This window comes from Elephantulus edwardii, unplaced genomic scaffold, assembly GCF_000299155.1.
Source record: "Elephantulus edwardii isolate Elephantulus edwardi_28Jun2011 unplaced genomic scaffold, EleEdw1.0 scaffold00094, whole genome shotgun sequence".
Classification (NCBI taxonomy): domain Eukaryota; kingdom Metazoa; phylum Chordata; class Mammalia; order Macroscelidea; family Macroscelididae; genus Elephantulus; species Elephantulus edwardii.
In genome coordinates, this window is record NW_006399844.1 from 10,115,112 (window position 1) to 10,130,995 (window position 15,884).

Below are 15,884 nucleotides of genomic sequence, written 5' to 3' on the forward strand. Positions count from 1 at the left end.
TGAAACACAGATATACATTCCTCTGGTATTCCCTGCTTTCAGTTAAGATCCATCTATCATTAGCTACAATATCCCTAGTACCACCACCCCTCTAAACCCAGCCTGGACTTCTGGCAGTTCTCTGCTGATGTGTTGTTCCAGTCGTTTTTGGATAATCTTCAGTAGAATCTTGCTTGCGTGTGAAATCAAAGATATTGTTCTATAGTTTCCACACTCTGTTGGGTCGCACTTCTTTGGGATGGGAACAAATAGATCTCTTCCAGTCAGTAGGCCAAGTGGTTCTCCAGATTTCTTGGCACAGCTTGGTGAGCACATCCAGGGCAGCATCTGTTAGCTGAAATACTTCAGTTGGTATACCATCTATTCCTGAGGCCTTATTTTTTGCTATTTCCTTCAAAGCAGCTTGAACTTCTTCCTTCATCACCATAGGCTCTTGCTCATATGTTGTTTCATAAACTAGTCCCTGTTTTCTCTTCCGTAATCTTATGGTTTGAGGTTCTGGGTTTATGCCTTTGAGCTAGCTGAGTTAGTTTTTGGATATAGTTTCGGGTATGGATCCTGTCTCATTTTTCTCTGAAGATCCAGTTTTGTGAGCACCCTTTATTAATGAGACTGTCTGTAATAGACTCATGTAATAGACTGCAGTCCTTTCCACAGTCCATTGGTGATGGCTTCTCAGCTCTCTCCTGTGTGTCTGTCTTTGTACCGGAACCACACTGGAGGTGGTTGTGTTTGGTTTTAGTTCTGAGGTAACAGTGGTTCAGTGATGGAGCCCCAGTCTTTTGCATGAGGGGTAATAATCCTGTTTCCAGCTAGTTAGTGCACCTCATGTCCAGTCAGCACCCACCGGTCAGTGGAGGCCTCCATGTTACTAAGCTATTAGGTGGATTTCAGTGGAGCTTCCAGGCTGCGACAGACCGTGAGGACAGTCAACCAGCATAAATCCTCTGAAGCTAGCAAGTGCAACAGTCTGATCCCTACCTGAGCCTGGGGACAGCATGGGCCTAGGCAATGTTTGTTCTGTATATGGGGACGGACATCACAAGTCAGAGGCCAGCCAATGACCGGCAGCCACCCCCAGCCCCCATGTGTGACTCCTTCTAAGGGACCGAGTCCAGAGCAGACCTAAGCCTAGTGTCTGAGACTTAGCATCTGGTTGGGGTGAAGGAACTACGAGGGGTCGACAGTCTGTGCTGTAGGCACGGTGAGAATCTGGAACGTAAAGACATTTGTCATTGTTGTGTCAGAACTGACGCACAGCTGACCCTCCCTGGGTTTTCAGAGGCAGGAAATCACATGGAAAGAGATTGTCCATCCTTCTCCTGTGGAGCAGCTGGTGGATTAAAACTGAGAACCTTTGTGTTGGCAGCTCAGCTTCTTACCACTAAGGCACCAGAGCTCCCTTAAAGACATTTAGAGAGAAGGTACATCCATGGGAACTTAGTAGGGCAGCGACCTGAAACCTTCTGGAGGAGGGAGCCTGGCCTGTGGCTAACCCTGCCCCCTTCACCATACCTGAGTGTTGATTCAAGTCCATGGAGACAGGGTCCAGGCAGGTACCCCCCTTTTGTATTTGAGAAGGTACTGGGGATGGGAGAGGCTGGTTCTTGCCACCTCACTTTCCCTCACTCCTCATCTTGGCCCCATGCCTCCTCCTGGCCAGAACTGGCTTCCAAAGGCCAAGTCTGGATCTGGAGTGAGCTCTGTGGACACGCAGACCCCATCAGAGGACCAGGTGCCTCCTGTCCCCACCAGGCTGTGGGGGTGGTAGAAGGTACCGGAAATAATCACTTCATACTGCAGAAGCCAGGCCCCCGCCCACCCTGGAGTGCCCCAGATCCAGTTTTCCCTCCTCCGTGACTGTTAGAGCAGGAGTGTGCGTGCTGGGGTACACATGCCCCTGGGGAGCACAGACTTCCCAGATGGTACGTGGGTGGGGGGTGTTTTAAGAATATCAGTTTACAAAAAAAAAAGGAATATCAGTTTACAGATCTATGACTACCATAGGTGCTATTGCCAAAAATGGACTCCCCGAAGAACAGACCTCTCCCCAACCCCTCGTCCTCTAGAAAGGCCTCTGGAAAGGCCCCGGTTCGCTGTAGGACTCTAGCCCAGGGTGCCAAGAACACCAGGGTACCGAACAGAGGGGCCATCGAAATGCTGGTGCAGGTGCTGAGAAAGTCAAAGACTCTAATAATCATGTTCCTGGTACCCCCACGAGACAAGTGGTTCCATTTCTTTATTTCCACAAACCTGCTGGAGGGGAGGGGGAGAAACCCCAAGAAACTGCTGGAGGACTGGATGGGCATCTGAAAGGTCATTTAAGATCATTTTACAAGAACGATCTGTGTATGTCAGGCAAATGATATGGAAAGCCTTAAATGAATTGCACATATCGCGATGTAAGAAAACACTTCTCACCCCCATCTTCTTATAGGGACAAGATTTTTCTTTATATATATTTTTAAATGGTTTTCATTCCATCACTTGTATACATTTTGTTTTAGTTAACCCAATTAATTATCAAGTCCTCACTGTTCCCCTTTCCGTTCACCCTCCCCATCCGTGCAGAGTCTCTGCTCCCGCTCCCTCCCCTCCAATGCCTGTCAGCCATCCACAGTTATTACTGTCTGGGTGCAAACCTCCCCCTTCTCCCACCGGTGAGTTATGCACATCCTGTTGCAGATCTTTAGGGACAAGATTTTTCATCATGTCCATGTTTAAAGGGAGCTCTGAGGGTGTGGTTTATAGTGAGTTGCACTGTTAACCCAAAATTGGTGCCTCTGGCGGTTTAAATCCACCAACTCCTCCCTGAAAGAAAGGCAGAGCATCTCCTCTGTCTCCCCGAGTCTTCAGCCTCAGAAAACCTGCCAGAGCTTCAGCTGCAAACCCCCAAAATGTGATTTGATACTGAACTTTGTTTCACTCTAGCAAAAAATAATATTCATATATTCCCTGAATTGAAAAATCTATCAGTCTGGTTAAGGATGCCTTCCAGTAAAATGTTACTTTGTTGCTTTTCCTTACTAGAACTGGTAATGTGTCAGTTTCTTTTTGTATTTCACACAGCCTGTGTACACTGTGACTACTGCTAGCCGTTGTAGCAAGAATCCCTTGGTAAAATTGCTAAGCACTCGATCAGTCAGTACTTTCAGCAGAAAAAGTCCTGGCAGTGGGCTCCCATGAAGAGATCCCAGCCCACTGCTGTTGTGTTGATTTCAATGCTTTGCGACCATATGGGAGAGGACAGAACTTCCCTAGAGCGTTTCCAAGGCTGTTCTTTAAAAAAGCGGGCTGTCACTTTTCTCCCGCAGAGCAGCTGGTGGGTTTGAACACCAACCTTTTTGCTTAGCAGCTAAACTTTTTTTTTTGCAGCTAAACTCTTAATCTCTTAATCACTGCACCACAGAACGCTGTGCACCATAGGAAGCCCTATGGGACAGTTGTCCCCCTGTCAGACAGGGTGGCTGTGAGTTGGAAACAACTCAGCAGCACACAACGATGTTCATTATAATGGAGGCACTGCACTGGTGGTCAGTTGTACATTTCTTGCTCTCCATAGAAGAAAACCAAGCCTAGTTCCCAGCCAGCCTGCCTCATACACAGCCACCCCGTCAGCCAGTGGAAGCTTCCAGTGAAAACTTATGGACCGCGTGGATGGCAGAGGCCCCACGAAGCTTTCTGTGCCATTGTGCGTGCGGTCACCATGAGTCAGGGGCCCACGCTGTCACCACTAACAACAACAATCACTAATCCAAAATAGGTCTTGAATATTTGCAGCCTAGTGGTGCCAGGAAATTTTAAATTCCAGTTTATACAGATTTTTCTTTTTCCTCTGAAGCAAAATATAATAGGGTGATGGATAAAAGGCTGTAAAAATATAAACTGGGACAAAATTCTTGAGGGGGAAATGGGATAGAAGTGTAAGTTGACGAGGGAAAGGGAATGACGCTGGGTTTCTGCAGGGAAAGAAGAGCTTGTCCATGCATTTTTAAAGTGGATGATGGCAGGTATCAAATCGCCATGGTGTATGGATTCCATCAAATATGCTTAACAAAATGATGTCATCGCTTTATTTTAAGATGTCAATATTTACATTATTCTGGAAGTGATATTCTTTGCAGCTATTTAGACTTGCCATGGAAATGTTCAGATGTCAACTTAAAAATATGCCAGGGATTGCATGACTTTTTCAGAGTTAATCCTGCGGGTGGGTATACCAGCAAACAGCTTGGAGGCCACCAAGTTAGAGACTGAATTCTGTATGGCCCCACGTGAGGGCTGCTTCCTTCCCTCCCTGCTGCCCCCACATCCTCAGGCTCCAGTCCAAATTGTGGGAATCTCCTATAGAGAGTGCTTCTTCGGGGACCAGCCACTCAAGTTGAGTTAGCTCAGACAGCATCCTCATTCTCTTCCAGTGAAGTGGGTTCTGTCATCGGCTACATTTTGCAGATGAGGAAACTGAGGCCGAGAGAGGTGAAATTGTGCCCAAGGTCTTTTTTTCCCCCTTGTGTACCATCGAGTCACATCCGACTGACGGGGGGAGATTGCCCTTCCTTCTCCAGCAAAGCATGTTGTGGATTCAAACCACATACCTTTGGGATTATAGCACAGCTTCTTGCCACTAGGCCCCCAGAGCTCCCTGTGCCTAAGGTCTTGAAGCTGGAAGAGGCTGACCCAGCATGGGCTGGCTCTCACTCTCTTCCTCACACAGCCTCCCATTTAACACCTTCCTCATGCCCAGAACACCTCCACATTCCCTCCTGACAGCCCTAGTTCTGCGGCCGAACAAGTAACCTACTTTGTGTGAACCTCAGTTTCTGCATCTGTAAAATAGGTGATAATCGCCATGGGCAGGGGTCTAAGAGGTTAAGAGGTGAGTATGCCCTGCCCTCTTAGGACACTTGCAGAGTGTGTGCCCTCCCCATCCATCATGGGGGTGAGGTGCCATGGAGCACCTTCTAGGGGCCTGGAGCCTCTTGGAGGGTTAACTTCAAGAAAAGCATCAGGCCCTGCCGCCTCCTCCTTCCTAGACAAGGCGGCCTGGACATGTGAGCAGCCGCTGACCAGCAGGGAGAACATTGGCTGGGTCTCCGAGAGCTGTCACCTCTCTCTCACGTCCTCTCTTTCTTTCTCTGCAGCTGGACCCACAAACTGTGGAAACCAAGAACTGGCACACAGATGTGATTGAGATGAATGGGGTGAGCGGAGGGCGTAGAATGTGCCTGTGTGGTGGGTGGGCAGCCTAGGGCCCCGTCCCTCTCCCCGGTCCACCCCACTCCCACAGATGTCACAAGAACCCTGGAGTCTGGAAGGAGTCCTTGTGTGCACTCCTGGGGAGGGGCCCCCTTGTTTTAGGACATTTCTCGGGCCCTCACACCCTAGGTGACTTGTGTCTGCTTCACCCCTGACCAGATCAAAGTGGAATTCTCCATGAAATTCACCAGCCGAGATATGAGTCTGAAGAGGACCCCATCCAAGAAGCAGACGGGTGTCTTTGGTGTGAAGATCAGCGTGGTGACTAAGTAGGTGCTGCTTCTGGGGTCTGGTGCAGGGATGTGCGCCCTGAGCCCCGCTGGCCCCTGCCTTCTAGCTCTTCTTTCTAGGCCTGGTGACTAATCAGTCACCGTCCAGTCCAGTCATCACACACTGCCAGTTTGAAGGCTGGAAGTGGCCCACAGAGGAGTATTTGCCCGGCTCCCATGATGCTTTAGATACGAAAGAGCCAACCCTGAACCATCTCAGGGTTTCATGGGAAATCCCCCTTTCCAGCTTCTCAGGGAGATCTGACTGCAGCCCACTCTTGGGCATGGCAGCAGTGACCCTGGGTGGTGGCCGCCCCTCCGAGAAGTTCACCAGCACTGTCCTCACCTCATACCTTTTGTCTCTAGGACCTGCCCCACCTCCCACCTGTAGGTTACCTGCCACAGGAGCCATAAGCATTTGCATCAGAGACCTCTGCTTCAGAAATATTCTTTCCCAGAAGCCCACCTGCTTCCTGTGCCCCAGCTCCTGACGGGCCCTCAGCAGGCAGCCCTCTAGTGGGTGTGCAGGGATGTAGACTCTCAGCCCTTTCTGGCCCACCCTTCTGATCCTGGAGGCTAGTGCTCTCAAGGCCAAGTGTATTGGGCAGGGGTGGCTGCAGGATAGCTGTCATCCCCTTGACCTTACCTGTCCCCCCAGGCGGGAGCGCTCCAAGGTGCCCTACATCGTCCGGCAGTGCGTGGAGGAGGTGGAGAAGAGGGGCATCGAAGAGGTCGGCATCTACCGGATATCCGGGGTGGCGACAGACATCCAGGCGCTGAAGGCTGTCTTTGATGCCAGTGAGTCTGGGAGGCCCAGCCGGGTGATGGGAGTGAAGGTGCCCTGGAAGGTTTGTGGAGCTGGGAGGCCCTGACCAGGCAATGGCAGAGAGTCTGTGGCCTGCAGCCAGCGTGCCCTGGGGTGGGCCCTTCTGAATTGCCTGTGGGGAGAGTGTCTTCATTTCTCATGTCACCACCCTCCCTGCCAATCATTGCTACAGATTAGGAAAGTGAGGCTCAGAGAGCCCACTAGCCCAGGATTGCCCAACTTGTGGGCTTTACATCTGAATTTAGACTCACATTGTTTGGACTCTTCAGTCCCTCTGTGCCTCTCTTGCTGGGCTCGGGGAACGCTAAAGGACTTTGAGCCTGGGTGGCTTCGCTCCTCTCTGACACCTTCAGGGCCCAAGGACCTTTTGGGAGGGTCAGTCCGGCCTCTGGTATTGACTGTGACCTCCTCCGTGAGGGCCTCCCCATTCTAGTTTCTTCTTGATCTGACCGGTTCAGGCTGCAGGAATGGGGAGACCTACCAGTTAAGGAACTACATGGCCGGGAAGTGAGGATTCCATGAGGGGAGAGGCCAGTGGCCCTATTGTGTGCTCCTGGGCAGCTGCCAGGCAGACAGAGTCAGGGGACCCTGGCACAGTGGACAAGACAGGCAGCTGGGAACCTGTGTGGCCTGGGAGCTGAGGTTTTGCTGGAGCATGATTTGGGGTGTGAAAAAAATGCATTGCCTTCCAGAGAAGATCTCGTTAATGGGGAAGGTAGATTGGAAGGTGGGTGTCTGCCATGTAAATGTAGGTGATGGCATTGGACCCCTTCCCCTCAGTGGGGACCAGAGGGAATAAGACTCCAGCCTGTCTCTCCCAGCTCCCCCTGTTCCCACCCTCCACAGAGCTTAGCCACGGACAACCTGTGGGCATTCCCTGCATCTGCCTTTCTGGGCGTGACCAGACTGGAGGCAGGGTGGGTGGGGCTCCCAGCTGGGCTGTCTGAGGATGTACATGGGGCTTCAGAAGGCTACATGGGAGAGAGGGGAGACTGGGGGGCCAGTTGGACCCTGACCTCCCACCGTTCTCCACAGACAACAAGGACATCCTGCTGATGCTCAGTGACATGGATATCAATGCCATCGCTGGCACCCTCAAGCTCTACTTCCGAGAGCTGCCCGAGCCCCTCCTCACAGACCGACTATACCCAGCCTTCATGGAGGGCATTGGTGAGGCTCCCTGGGGTCCTGCAGGCTGGGCTGGGTGGGACCGGGTAGGCCTCCCTGACCAGCAAAGAGCAGAGCACATAGCCCTGGCACCCTTGCTCAGATGTATCGTCACCCCCGCATGCCAGGGCCACGTAACAGGGTACCTGGAGGTTGAGTGTGGCCTCCTGGCAAGTGACTCAGAGCTGGACTCTCTCACCTGCCCCGTCCTTCACTGTCCCTTCGGGTCACCCTTTGTGCTTCCTACACGGACACTGAACTCCTTGCTTGGAAACTCGGGCATCGAGGAAAAGCTGCCCTGAGGTGGGGAGTCAGGGCCAGCACCCTGTTAGAAGAGTGCACTTGAGATTGCTGAGTGGCCACTCTCACATGTCACCACCTTGGCCAAGGACCCCTGCCTCTCAGCCTGGGCCAGATCCTACAAGGAATCAGGACCTCATGGAAGGCTGCTTACCCCACTTCATCAGAGGGGGCTCAAGAAGGGACATCCATGCCTTTGGCAGCTAATGTCTTAGATGCAGCCTTACAGATAGAGGGCGGGGACACGTACCAGTGGTTAAGGTCCAGGCAATAAAAGGATGGCAGGGGGTCTGGGAGGAACCAGCTGATAACAGCCCACCCAACACCAGGTCCCTCCTTGTAGGGTCTGGTCCCTGCTCACAGGCAGCCTGGGCTCTCCCTCCAGACCCCTCGGCCTCCCAACATGGGCTCTGCCTGGAGGTCCAGAGCTTGCCCACCCTGGGAGCCGAGCCCAGCACTGTCCCTTCTGTCCCCAGCCCTGTCCGACCCTGCTGCCAAGGAAAACTGCATGATGCACCTGCTCCGCTCCCTGCCCGACCCCAACCTCATCACCTTCCTCTTCCTGCTGGAACACTTGAAAAGGTAATGGGGCTCAGGGGACAGTAGTCAGGGCCTCAGCTCAGGGGAAGGCAAGGCCCCCACCACCTCCTCATGGGAGGAGGGTGCTGGGCTCTCCTGGGCCTCCGGAGCAGGCTGAGAGTTTGCCGTTCAAGTTCTTGCACATCCTTCTGTTTTGAGGAATGTTTGGATCCTAGAACAAACTCCAGTACAGGCCATAAGTGCTTGAACAGCCAGGCTAGAGCCAAGAGCCATGTATAGACTACAATCCATGGGTCCCCATCTTATCAGTGGGTAATTCAGTAGTGATGTTATGTGCCATCGAGTCGCTTGTGACTCATAGTATCCCTGTTCAATAGCCCTGAAACCTGCTCTGTCCTATGCCAATCTTATTGTCTCTGACACACCTACACTCATTACCCCAGTCACTGAATCAATCCATCTCATTGAGGGTCTTTCTTCTTGCGCCATCCCTCCACCCTCCCAAGCATGACATCCCTCTCCAGGCACTGGTCCCGCCTTACAACATGCACAAAGTATGTCAGACGAAGTTTCAGAATCTTTGCCTCCAAGGAGCGGCCTGGTTTCACCCTCTCAAGGACAAACCGGTTTGTTTTCCTAGCAGTCCATGGTATATTCAACACTCTTCTCCAACACCACAGCTCAAAGGCATCAATTCTCTTTCTATCATCTCTAGTCACTGTCCAGCTCTCTGATGCATAGCAAATGATTGTGAAACCTGGAACAGGCGCACCTTAGTCTCCAGACTGACATCATTACTTTTCAGCGTAGCATTTGCAAAATTAAAATAGAATGATGGAAGTGGTTAATATCAGCATGGCTGTTTAGTCCCATGGGCAATTCTTCTCTTCATACGGGGCTCTATGAGTCAGAATCAGCCATGCAGCAGCTGGTGACAGTCACAGCTGGGACACAAGACAGTATGTCCTTATTACTGTGAGGTGTAGTCAAGAAAGCTTGAAACCCACACTTTGTTTAACAGATAGGAAAACTGAGTCTTCAATAGCAGTAAGGACTTCCTGGAGTTAGCAACAGATCTATCTTAGAACCCACCTCTCCCAGACACATACACACACATGCACACTCTCCAACATATATACACACATTACCAACACACACACTGTCACCAGCATACACACATTATCACCAACACTCACATTATCACCGCTGTACACACTCTGACACACACACACACTCTTTTTCAAGTTCCACTCCACTGCATTCACAATCTAACACACACACATTCTCACACTCCAGCATACAGAATCCAACCATAAGCTGCTTAAATTAAGACCTGAAGTAAAAAGTTCAGAATGTAAACTAACCCTGAGGGTGTCCTCATCACTCATCTGTGGTTTTGCTTTTGTTTTTGTCGTAAAATATATGTAACTGAACATTTTTCCTTTTGAACCGTTTCTTGTGTATAAGTCAGTGACATCCACCATGGTGTGTAGCCCTCACCGCTGTCTTTTCTCAAATGCCTCCATCATCCCAAACTCACCACCTTAAACTGTGCTTTCCCACTTGCCCTGCCCTCAGGTCATGGTGTTAGGTGCGGAGGTCCTAGTTACCCTGTGACCCCATGTCCAACAGAACAAACCCCTGCCTGGTCCTGTGCCAGGCTCACTGCCTTTGCTGTTGGAGCCACGTGTCAGTCTCTCTCACTGAGGGTCTTCTCTTTGTTGACTTGCCAGAGGGAGCTCTGGGAGCGCAGTCCAGAAGGTGTGGAGCTATTAACCCAGAGACACTGCTTCTTTGGTGGTTCAAAAACCACCAGTGTGACTGCATGGGAGAAAGACAGGCAGTCTCCTCCCATGGGATTTACACCCTCAGACTCCTAAATGGAGGGTCGACTATGGGTTGGTTGTGACTGGACAACAGTGGCTTTGAGTTGTTTTGAGCACAATGTCCTTCTCCTGATACCAAGTCCAAAGAACATGAGGTGATGTCATCACGTCTCTCTCTCCCACACTCCACCATACACCCCCTCACTCCAGCACACTTCAGCGTCTAGAAACCATGAATAAACTTTAGTCTCTATGCATTTGTCTATTCTAGAGGACTTGTAAAATGAGATCACACAATACTGTCTTTTTTTATCTAACTTCACTTGCTGTAATGTTGGTAAAGGTTCATCCATGTCTTTGTCTTCCACTGTGGAGCCCAGGCTGGTTCTGGGCATGAATGGGTAGAGGGGAAAAATCAGAGAGTGCTTCTTAAATCCACCTGTCCTGAAGGGGATCTGTGAAACCCTGAGAGGGGGCTTCGAGGAACAAAGAAGGTTGCTCTGATGGACCAGCTGCCCCCTGACATCTGGGCTCCCAGCCTTGTTCAGCCAGGCCCATTCAGGAGGGGAGCAAAGACCTGGAAGCCACCGGGGCTGGTGTCTTTATTTTTCCCATTATGAGACACTTTTCCCTCTGGTTTGGACAGGACCAGAGCCCTAACCAGTTCCCAAAAAATTTGGTGAGCACTGGGAGGAGTGGGAAGGGAAAATTCATTAGGTTTTCCACCCTGGGAACAAGGACCTGGGCACAGTATGTTCCCACATCTGGGCCATGGGCCCAGGCCAGGGGGGTGTGTGTGTGTGTGAGTGTATGTGTGTCCCTGTGCACACACATGCACTGAGGGCTGGGCCCACAGGCTGTGACTGTGTAGTTGTTGAAGGCCATGACGTGTGTGTTTTGTTGAGGGCCAGGGTTGGGGGTATATGTGTCCTCACACACATACACTGAGCCTTGGGCCCAGGCTATGTATATGTAGTTGTTGACGGCCAAGCCAGCAAGCCGCACAGCTGCCTCCTGGCCTGGCAGTGTTTGTTTCCAAAGCAGCCAGCAGGCACATCTGTCACTTGCCCAAAGGGTGGGAGTGGTGGTATCATAGCGGGTGAGGAGATCTTGCCCCTATAAAGTTTTCCTTTGCTGGTGGGGTGGGGAGGCCTGATGTGTGGTGACGCTGAGCCTGCCTGGACACCAGCCACAGATGGCCATTCCTGCCTGTCACTCGGGAAATATCTACAGAGCATCTGGCTTGTTAGGCAAGAGAAGCAGGCTGTGAGGTGGGGGGGATCCTAAGGGAGGCAACTCTGGGGTCCCCTGAGGCTGACCCTTCTGGAAAGGGTCAGGAGGACAAGTCTTGGGCCCCAGCTGGGATTAGGGAGAGAAGTAGATCTAGTTAGCCTCCCCCCAATCCTGCTCCTGCCCCCGCCCACCCCACCCATTCTTACACTTCCCCCAGGCTGCTTACCAGTTTGACTGACCAAGGGTGAAAGGCACAGACTATGACACTAGACTGCATGAGTTCAAATCCCACCTCTGTTCCTTACGACTGCACGATTTTGAACATTGTTTTTGACCTGTCAATGCTTTTTCTTCATCATAAAATATGGATGATGATCCTAATTAAGTACCTGCCTCAAAGACTCTGATTTGTTATGTACTGTCATGTGTGAACAGACTTCCTAGCTGACCCTCCAGCAGGTTTTCAGAGGCTGTAAATTGCGAGGAGATTGCCCAACTTTTTCCCATAGAGCAGCCAGTGAATTCAAACCACCTGCCTTTGGGTTGGCAGCACAGCTCCCTACGTATAGATGGTGATAAAATGTATAGGAAAAGCTCTCACAACAGTAATAGTTATAGCTAAGACAAAGGAATTCAGTAACAAGGTCTGTGGGTCAGTCTGGAGACCAAGGGGTCCCTGATCAGGTCATGGTCTTTGCAGTTACTTGCTATGCATGAGAAAACTGGACAATGATGAAGCATGATAGAATTGGTATCTTTGAGTTGTGGTCCTGGAGTAGTGAATATATCATGGACTGCTAGGAGAACAAACAGGTTCATCCTGGAGAGGGTGAAACAGGCTGCTCCTTGGAGGCAAGGATTCTGAAGCTTTGACTGACATACTTTGGACATGTTGCAAGGAGTGACCAGTCTTTGGAAAGGGATGTCATGCTTGGGAGAGTGGAGGCACAGTACAAGAGAGGAAGACCCTTGATGAGATGGATTGACTCAGTAACTGGGATAATGAGGGTAGTGTGTTAGAAACAATGAGGCTGGCTCAAGATAGAGCAGGGTTCAGAGCTGTTGTACACAGGATTGCTGTGAGTCACAAGGGACTCAACAGCACATAACAACATGGGTCTATCAGAGAGTGGGGCCAGAAGCTGGGAATATGCTATAGGAATGTCCTTGGAACATAGCTAGAAATTATTTCCTTGTAGACTAAGACTGGCCCAGCTAACCAGCAAGTTGTCCCTCTAGGAGAGGTGAGATTTGGTGAGCGGCTTCTGGGAGTTCTCATTGGTGCAGCCAGGGATCTTGGCATGCAGCATATAGAATGAAAAATTATTTCTTCCCCTTCTTTATCCTTGCTCTCAGGGTTGCTGAAAAAGAACCCATCAACAAAATGTCCCTTCACAACCTGGCTACTGTGTTCGGCCCCACGTTACTGAGACCCTCAGAAGTGGAGAGCAAAGCACACCTCACGTCGGCTGCAGACATCTGGTCTCACGATGTCATGGCACAGGTACCACAGCCCAGCCTGTGGCTTCTGGAGGGTGCAGAAAGCAGACCCCTCCCCTCCAAGCTGCTGGGAGCTGATCTGCATGCTGTTAGCTGGGAAGCAGAGCTGTGGTCTGCTTCCTCCCAGTTCTGTTCCTCCCAGACCAAAATAAAGGGCTCAGAAAGTCATCCGGGGGCAGAGGGAGGCCCCAGGGCTGTCCTGCATGTCTAACCCACCTTGGGATTCCTTAAGGAGTTGAAGTTGCCCCAGGCTCCCCAGCCTCTGTCCTGCAGTGCCTTCTGCTGCTGAAGATGGTCAAACTAGGTTCCCAAGGAAAGGGAGGAGACCTGGACCAAACTGGAGCAAGAGGAATAACACAGACCTGTCTCCAACCCAACAGCCATTTCTCCTCAGCAGATCAGAGGACTGAGGGGCCTAGGACCCCAGGCTCAGTCTCTTCTTTCTCCTTTCAGGTCCAGGTCCTCCTCTACTACCTGCAGCACCCCCCCATCTCGTTTGCAGAACTGAAGCGGAACACACTGTACTTCTCCACCGATGTGTAGCCCGCAGCTGGGGCAGCTGTGTGGGGGTGGCCAGAGCCAGCCTCTCCAGCAGGGAGGCCCAACACAGACTTTAAAGACTGCAACAGAAAACTCCCAAACCCAGCACTCCAGACTGCAAGGGAAGCAGATATCCAAGAACTGGAAGACGTGCATCTTTTCTGCCACCTTGTACAAAGCCAGACGACCCAGCCCCTAGCCCTCGCCACCTCGCCCCCAGGCGCCTGCCCACTGTGTCTCTAGTTGTGTCTCATGCGCCGTGCTGTTTGGGAATCGTTTTTTATGTATATTTGTTATGCAGAAGAGGTAGTGACCAACCAGTCTGGGCACACAGACAGCTTGCTTTGTTCTTTCATTTCCTCCAACACTTTCTTTCCTTCTGAGTCCAGTGCGAGAGCTTTTTCTTTTGCTCCATGTCGCTGCTGCCAGCTTCTCCTCTCTTGGCCCAGCTCCCGGATTGCAGTCTCCCGGCAGCCTCCCCTCAGTTGTCCCTTCTCCTCCCGCCCAGCCCGCCGCGTGCATGTGAGGCCTCAGTTTCCGCTCCATCAACGTGGAAGTTCTGAGGCAGCAGGGACGTTGGTGGCGGTGGCCTCATCTGCTGCCGAGCCTCCAGCCCGCTCCGCGCCCTCTGCCTGTGGAAACACTTCTTTGCCTTGCTGCCTGTGCAAATGTTGGCCACGGAGACAGAACCACACTAATCCCCAGCTTAGCACAGAGCTGGAGAGCCGGTTTCTGGAATTTTCCATTGAAGAATTTTCCACTAAGAATCTCCATTTCTGGGGTTTATCTGTTCTGTCTCCTGCCCACCAGTAAGGCATCTTTGACTGTTTGGTGTGTGTGGTTTTCTTTTCCTTCTATTGCTTTTCAGTTCCTTTTACCCCAGTGTTCTGTTTCTTTTCAGTGTAAAGACTTACAAATGACCTGCTATCCAGATAGCCAGTCAGGAAAGAACCAGGAGGAGAGGAGAGATCTGGGCTGCAGAGGGCATAAGTAAGGTGGAGAGCGCAGTGCCTGCACCAGAGATGTGTGGGTTGTAGGGAAGCAGCCCTGGGGAGTGAGGGGTTAGTGGCTTTTCTAGGGGATCCAGGCTTCCTGGCGGGCAGCAAATACGGCTGAAGCAGGTGTTCAGAGGCAGGCAGGCTCCACCTTGGAGACTAGCCCTTCCCCTGGCACTTCATGTACCTCATGGTACTTTTGCCTTAGATTTTACACATTCTTCACAGCCACACACTGCCACAGGGCAGCCCACTGGCATGTGTGCTCCAGGACCCTGGAAGAGGCAGAGTTTTGAGTGCCTGGCGCTGTGGTGCTGCCCCTCCAAGTTTAGCTCTGCCCCCCCCAGCCCTGGCTCCTAGATGTACCCCTGTGGATGAAGTCTGGGAAACTCCAGATGAGGCTACTCAGCCACCTGCCTTTCTTGGAATTGGGCTCTGCTGAGGGTTGCTTGCTGACACCCCAGAGGTGGGATCAGCAGACTGTATTCCCAACTCTAAGCGAGAGCTAATGCTCTCTTCTGGAGTGACGTGTCCCAGGGTGCAGTTTCCCTATTGTGGCAGCTGGGAGGGCAGGGACTCCCTGGCTGCAGGAGCTGAAGCTGTGGCGTGCAATGCCCTGGCTCTCCTATTAGAAGAGGGAAGGTTCTTGGTCCTCAGGACTAGAAAGGGCAGCTGCCAGTTTGTGCTCAGGGCTAAGTCTTATAAAAAGGTTTGCTGGCCCAAAGACTGAAGCGCTCGCTCAGTAGGGCTTGTCTGATCCTAGTTTACGCCTATTCCATAGATCATGGTCAGAATGATACTGTTGGAGGAAAGAGATGCCTGAGAGAATTGCTGACCACACAGCTGCCCGTTAGCAGCTCAGCAAGGATCGCTGCTACCTTGGTTGGGAGATGGACAAAGGACACCACTGGAGTGTACAGGTCCCAGTTGGGACCAGTCCGCCCCTCAGTTGTGTGGCATGCTTTCTCCAAAAGTGGCTGACAGGAGCAGGCTGGAGGGCCCAGCTGGAGCAGGCTGTAGCCAGAATTGGGTGCTTCTCATCTCCCAGAACCCCACAGGAAAGGTGTGCTTCTCACATCAGATAGCTAGTGCAGCTCCCAAATTTGCTTAGGCGTTGTGAAAGCAAAGCAAAAGGCTTATTGTATTTATAAACTGCACCTCTGGTGCGAGGAGAGGCGGGAACCAGCCCTGGACTAAACTGCACAAAGAAGTTACCCTGTGGGTTCTCCTGAGACGGGCTGTGCCGCCCAGGTGCCCTGTGGCCACGTGCCTGGTGGCAGGCTGGGCCACCAGGAGCACAGCAGGTGGGCAGCAGAATCTAGATGGGCCTGTCCCTGCTGGGCAGCGGCTGAAGGTTGCTCAGAGTATTTGCTAATACAGATCGGATGAGACCCTTCATTAATATTTGACTTTAATAAGTTGGTAAGGATAT

At 51.6% G+C, this 15,884-nt stretch overlaps 1 protein-coding gene across 5 annotated transcripts in view; it reads left to right on the plus strand.

The window, feature by feature from the left end:
* ABR (active BCR-related) overlaps positions 1-13,760 on the plus strand; it is a 179,723-nt gene extending 165,963 nt beyond the window's left edge. For 3 of the 5 annotated variants that reach the window (XM_006890999.1, XM_006890998.1, XM_006891002.1), the window contains 7 exons: positions 5,142-5,201; positions 5,416-5,525; positions 6,184-6,323; positions 7,387-7,521; positions 8,295-8,400; positions 12,774-12,921; positions 13,371-13,472. In XM_006890999.1, the coding sequence (XP_006891061.1) occupies positions 5,142-5,201; positions 5,416-5,525; positions 6,184-6,323; positions 7,387-7,521; positions 8,295-8,400; positions 12,774-12,921; positions 13,371-13,460 (789 nt within the window). In that variant the 3' untranslated portion in view covers positions 13,461-13,472. Of the gene's footprint in view, positions 1-5,141; positions 5,202-5,415; positions 5,526-6,183; positions 6,324-7,386; positions 7,522-8,294; positions 8,401-12,773; positions 12,922-13,370 lie in introns of all 5 variants that reach the window. The other 2 variants (XM_006891000.1, XM_006891001.1) reach the window with 2 other exon arrangements.
* Positions 13,761-15,884: the final 2,124 nt, after the last annotated feature.